This window comes from Microchirus variegatus, assembly GCF_963457635.1.
Source record: "Microchirus variegatus genome assembly, chromosome: 10".
NCBI lineage: Eukaryota > Metazoa > Chordata > Actinopteri > Pleuronectiformes > Soleidae > Microchirus > Microchirus variegatus.
Window position 1 is genome coordinate 19,589,024 of NC_139811.1, and position 6,588 is coordinate 19,595,611.

Consider the following 6,588-nt stretch of genomic DNA (forward strand, 5'->3'; position numbering starts at 1 on the left):
GAGGATAATTATTTCTATTCACTTTACTGGATCTGCTGTAAAAAACGTCTACTAGGCCAGGTTTATTCAAGACTTAAACTTAAAGGTGCATTATGTAATAAATCTAAAGCAACTGGCCATAAAATCCTCCTTATATGTCACAGAGACTCAGGAATAATGTTCATATAACAAACTGAACTCACCAACAACAACAGTACAGACAAAATATTTGCATTAAAAAAAATATTTTGCAGACTGCAAATCATGTTTATGGTTTGAAATCCTGTTTTACTGTCGTCTACCAATCATTGCAGTCAGTAGAATCTCAGTTGCAGAGCAACCACGGGTTGCCAGTTACGTTAGAAAACGAAACCTAAAAGATGGTATTTTGAATTTGAATGTAGTAACCGTTTTTGGCCACATTCTTACATATGGCACCTTTAAGTCGCATCACTTCATTCAAACAACAGAGCTGGTGGTGCCTGAAACCTTTGCACAGTACCGTATATTTATATATATATGTCAGAAGAAATATACATGTGAAAATTGGCACATCCAGTAGGCAGAACTTATCATCAGCTTTGCATAATGTTTATTTCCTGTTTGTCAAAGAGACAAGTGAAAGTCGAAAGGCACGTGAAGCAAATCCTGCTTCAACAAACGCAGAAAGCACTCAGCTTTAAATGTTTACATTATATTTGCTTTTAAATACATTCAAAACCAGGGTTCCAGCCCCTTTAGTCATTCAATATTTATTCTCTTTAAAATAATCACAACCTTAGGTTAAAATAAAATATCTACTATCCCCAGAAAAACCCACTTTCAATTCCCTGCTGATTTCAGATTAAAACTGGTGGTAAACTTAACACACACTGTAGTGCAATCAGAATTTTGACCAGAAAAAAAAAAAAGAAAGACTAGTGAATGATTCATTAAAAAAAAAAAAAAAGATTTGTTATCTTTTATTTTGAGCAACAGCTACATCTACTGGTTATAACCAATAAGAACATACAGAGTATAGAATCCCATTTTTCCCAAAGAAATAATGTTTAAAAAAGAAATTTGTAGTGATTTCTCTTTAAAGCAAGCACGTTCAAAAATATAATATAATATAAATAATCTGGGTCCTGCAGGACAGTGTCTTTTTTTCTTGATCAAGTGTTTCTTATGCTCGCTGTCCACAGCTGATCAGAGGTTTAGTTTTTCTTGTCATCTCCTGGTAAGAAGTAGGGATTCTCATGGCCTTGAACCAGGTACGAATAACGAGAAGGATTTTTACCTTTGAACGTGTTCATTCCACTTGGGTTGATGTCGTACGATCCTGACTGAAACGTCAAAAAAAAAGTCGGAAAAAAAAGTTTGGTGTATTAGTGTCTTTTTAGATGAAGGAATATAGCATCTTTATAAACAAACAAACAAACACCCAGAAAAGACAGAAACACGTAGCCAAGAATCACAGTAATCAATGTGTAAATTAAAAAGGTTTCATGACTATGATTTCTTTAGATTGTCACTAATTGGGGTTTAGTGTGAAGATGAAAACCTGCTGCTTTCCACAACAGTCATGTGAAGCCTCCCATTAACCCAGAACCCCCTCCACCTTGATTCTCACTGTGGCCTTTAAAAATCACCAGCAGGGGGCATCAACGCTAATCAGAATCTGAATGCAAATCCTTACCTTTTTCCATACTTTCGCCTTCAGCTGAAACCCCTAAAGCAACACACTGGGAGTCAGGCAACGCACGGAGGATGGACGGCAGCTGCATGCTAGCTCTACATTTACATGACGGGTGATTGGGTTTAGCTGATTGTTTTGGGTTGAAAACAAATCATCAATTCAGTGACTGGGACGGTCATGTGAGCATGGACAATGGCAGGTCCTAACTACTCACTGAAGTGAATTCAAATAAAATGACAGTTATACACAAGATTCTCCCCAGCAAATTTCAACCAGAGACCACAGTGAGGGTTTAAGGTTAAAGACCAGACGTAATATGGAGGAAAAAGACGCAGGCCACACACTTAACACTTTTAGATGACAGAACAAAACAAGCGTGAGAACTCACCAAACCATTGGACCGCTGCTTTTTGTCCACCAAAGCCCGAGTGCTGCCCCCTTCTGTCATCTCCATGGTATTTACTGCTTCCAAGTTACTGGTGGCACGAGGGATGGGAGTGATGCCTACAGGCCAGGACTGGTTTACATGATCTGGTGCGTATGGGCTGGTGTTGTAGTCTGGCTTGGTGTTTGAGCATCTCTTACTGAAGTGTGGACACCAGAGAGAGGACAATGAAAAATGGCATTTGTACCCAAAGCCTGAGATTCATCTGTGCCACTGTTTGCCGACAACGGATAAAATCTAAATCAGTATGTTCCTTTAATACTGAAACACATATTTATTTGTGTTATATAAGTTCAGCTTAATCAAGTCTACATGTGTTGTTGCTGTATTAAAACTAGTGTGTGTTGTTAATATAAATATCCTCACCAGCAGCAGTATATGAGCAAAGCCAGGATGGTGATGAGTAGAACTCCTCCGAGTACACAGGAGACGACCACCACGGCCAGCAGAGAAGCTATAAACACAACATGACACATTATTATGACTGTATGCACATGCTGCAACATAACTTTGCCTCTGAAATAGTGTCGTCACTCACAGTCATTGCAGTTGAAGCCCGAGTATCCAAACGGACATCTGGAAAAAAACATAATGATATTCATTTGCCATGGTTGTGCTCAAAATACAGTTGAACATTAAAGGCCTGTACATACTCTACAGGCCTTTGGGAGTTCTTGCAACTTGTTCTTGACACATCTTTTTTTCTTGTGTGTTGTAGCTAGTGTGTGATTGGCCAGAAATTTGAAGTGGGAGTGGTTAATGTGTGACTGTTGTCATTCCTTATGAGGACTTTCCAGGAGTTCTGCACTTGAGTTTCTCGTGAAGTATGCAATGTCCTGGCCCGAAACTAACTTTGCTCTTGTTCGTGCCACCTCGAGAAAAATAACAAATTCCTCTGTTGTCGTGGAGTGTGTGCACACATTGTGTCACACACAAAAGCAGCTTTAAGACATGGACTGAGACGTCTGGATGTGTCAAACGCACATGTCTGCAGGAGTTGTTTTGGCAGATTCTCCTGGCAGCTCACTAAAACCTGAGTGAGCGCATGTGAGAGCACAGAATTCCTGTCTGAAAACGGCTTCTGACATCACTTGACCTTGTAAAAGAAATTAGAAATGTGTGCACTCACCCTTTACACGTGTTTCCCACTGCCTTCTCCCCACTTGGACAAGCTGGAAGAAAAACACAATGACTGAAACACACGTATGCAAACAATGTCCTTAACACAGAGACTAAAGTAGATAGAGAAGTACTGTCTGATTACACATGCACTGAAAACATGAGCACAAATAAAGCTGCTTCTTACAGAGGTGACATGGAGACCTTTTCAAATAAGCTCATAATAGTGTGGTAAATATTTATATGAAAGAATCTATATACAGCAGGTCCTATTTTTTTTTTTATGAGTTCTCCCTATAGCTGATCTCCTTGGTCACAAGCCTCCCCACAAAGAGAAATCTGTGATTCTTCCCCCTGTTTCCAGGGAAACAGCCCCATTAAAAAGAAATAAATCTAAGAGATAAATGAAGAGAAGTTCAAGGGTCGGCTTGGAAAAAAGGCTAAAGCTCTTGACCTTGTCTCGGAGTCTCGCTCCCCGGTGTTTCTCCCCCTCATTCTCACACACACAAGTATTTCAGCGAGGATAAGAAGGTTTTGTTAGAGTTTCTTAAATGTAGCTCAGCCGGGGAAGTTTTTTTTTTTTAGCCCGAGTTATTCTGAGACGCTGTGGGTCATCTGTTCTTACAGTCAGCAGTGCAGAATTTACAGTTTATAAGCATAAAGGTCTTACGGGCCAATAAAGGAGAAAAGTGAAGTTACATCACTGTTTTTTTTACCTTTGCAGCTGGTGTTTGAGTACATGCTGCTGATGAAGCCTTCTTTGCAGGAACATACAGGTTGGCCGGTCGTGTTTGAGCACACTGTAGTCGCAGCATCACAAGGTAGCAGCACCTGCTCGCACACGTTTATATCTAAGACAGAGAACATATAATGAGAAAAAAAACGACAACATTATAACTCATAACCTCATAAATGTCAGGTTCCCCTCCTGAATCCAACTCCACTTCCCCTGACTGGTTAATGTTTTAGACGTACTTACCCCTGAACGTAACATTGGTCAAAAATCCATTCCCTGAGTTAGCTATAGCCTCTATAATGGCCTGATGGACAGACTCTTGAGTGGCGTTGGTGTTTTGAAAGATGTTATTCACCGTCGCGAGCACACTTCCTTGTCTAGAGGTTTACAGAGAGGCAACACATTAGTGAAAATCTTTTTCCTAACTTGTGACATAATTTGTTAATGGAGTATGAGAAAATGAAAAATACTCACTGGAGTTGCACGACATCAGATCGTACATACCCCGATTCATTTCTGAGGGCATCTCTGAGCTGGAAAACAGTATAAACATGTGGGTTATTGAGTGAGTGAGAGGAGCATTCATTATAACTATTCAACACACTGTGGGCTCATGACATACCGCTGCTGAGATGCTGGCCGCTGTTGTCTGGAAAATTGCAGAGGACCTGTTGCTCATTTGAGGCTCAAAGTCCAAGGACAAGAAGTGGAGCTGACCTGGGAACACTTGGGCTGAGTGAAGGAGAGAAGAAAGTTCAATAATTGGCAGCACATTACAATTTCATCATATGATCAGATGATAACATTTCTTACCAGGCACGCAGCGGCCATTCTGCAGGAAACTGCCAGAGAGACACTGACAAGTGCCATTTAAACACACACTTTCAGGTGGACATGGCATGGAAGGGCACACTGATGAGATAGAAGAAAAATGATTAAATACCTGACCATCTGATTACATTTTAGAGAATTTATTAACCTGTAAAAACTGAATATTCACTCTGAACTGTTGTTGGTCTCTGTCTAATTGGTTGGGTGGCTTGTCTGGTATCCAGAATACTACATTTCTGCCTTTTTCTGGGTTTAACCATCCAATATAGCTTCTCGTGCTATTCCGTTCCTATGTGTCTCTTTCTATGGGAAATGTGTATGTTTAGCTGCTAAGTTTTTTTTAGTTTAATTAAGAGCATGGATCAAAATAGTAAGAGAGGGAAACAATGAGCTGAAAGTAGCTTCAAAAACACCATAAAAATAAAAAAGAGCACAGATTCATATGATATTTGTCAATGTCAATTTTTCCCCAAATACATTGTCATGGAAATATGAAATATGAAATATGCCTGTTTTGTCATCCAATCAGACAAATCTATTCTTCTTATTCAAGCACAAACCTCCAGCACTGTCTTTTCCATTCCAACTGGAAGCTTGTGCCTTTTATATCAAAATGATCTGCCATGGTTTGTAGTTGGAATAAAAATATACATACAAGTTTTCAAAATTGACCATTGGTGTGAGTGTGAGTGAGTGGTTGTTTGTCTCTATGTGGCCATGTGAACTAGTGACCTGTCCAGGGTGTACCCCACCTTTCATCCTATGTCAGGTGGGACTGGTGTGTGGAGGATGAATGAAGGAATTTATTAATTAATGGATGGATGAATGGATGAAAAACCTGCATACACCATGATCAAACACCTTAAGAGAAAGTTACAAACCAATGACTGGACTCTGTGTGGTGGTGGGTGAGGCTGTTGTGTTGCCATCAACCGGCGTAGTTGAAGGAGTGAAACTGGTGATTACTGTGGTATTGCCTGTCGTGAAAAAAACCAGCATGAAAGTGTAAAGAAAAACGTATTAATATCAGCTCAGTCATATTTAAACACACACACAACACTGCCAATGTTAACAGAGAGCAAGCTGCAGAGTGCATAATTATTATTTAGTCTCCAATCATAAAATATATAAATTCAGCACAAATTGAAGAATGGCTAGTATATTCAGTGAATTGCTTTATGGAGAGAAGTCCACAGTGGAGTTTTTCCATGATGTAGTCAATAAAGCTATAAATCACATGTAGTTTACATTTAGTTACCATTACTACAGACAATGTTCCAGAACTCCAGCTTTAGAATGTATGGCCTCACACACTGATTCATCACTCACCTGGAAGATATTATACAAATATTAAAAAATCAACACTCGTGGCACTATCAGTCCTACCTCCTGGGTTTGTTGTTGAGGGACTAGGGGTGGTGGTGGTATTTCCACTGGGGGGTTCGGTGCTATTGCCTGGGGAGGTGGTTGGAGGGACAGAGCTGGAGGTGGAGTTGGAAGTGGAGGGTGGGGTTCCAGTTGTTAGTGTTGTGTTGGTGCTGATGGTGGAGGACGAGGTGGTGCTATTGGGTGCAGGAGTCTCAGGGGAGGTCTGCGTTGAGTTTGTAGAGCTTTCTGGTGTAACTGTGCTTTGATGTGTCGTGCCGTTGCTGGTTTGTGTGGTTGCTTGTGTTGGAGCTGCTGTGTTGTTGCTTGGTTGTGTGATTGGGGTAGTCATGGTTACATTGTTAGTAGTGTGAGTAATTGGTGTAGTAATAGTTATGTTGTTGTTTGTGTGCGTAATTTGTGTAGTCATAGTTG

The 6,588-nt window shown here is 40.2% G+C and overlaps 1 protein-coding gene across 1 annotated transcript; it reads right to left on the reverse strand.

The window, feature by feature from the left end:
- Positions 1-1,117: 1,117 nt before the first annotated feature.
- LOC310932980 (uncharacterized protein) lies at positions 1,118-2,748 on the reverse strand. The gene is made up of 4 exons (XM_083896399.1): positions 2,641-2,748; positions 2,469-2,556; positions 2,046-2,241; positions 1,118-1,304 (listed from the first exon to the last, which is right to left on the reverse strand). Exons 1-4 carry the CDS (start codon positions 2,702-2,704, stop codon positions 1,176-1,178), a joined length of 477 nt encoding a protein of 158 aa, XP_083752525.1. The 5' UTR covers positions 2,705-2,748; the 3' UTR covers positions 1,118-1,175.
- Between the last annotated feature and the right edge of the window lie 3,840 nt (positions 2,749-6,588).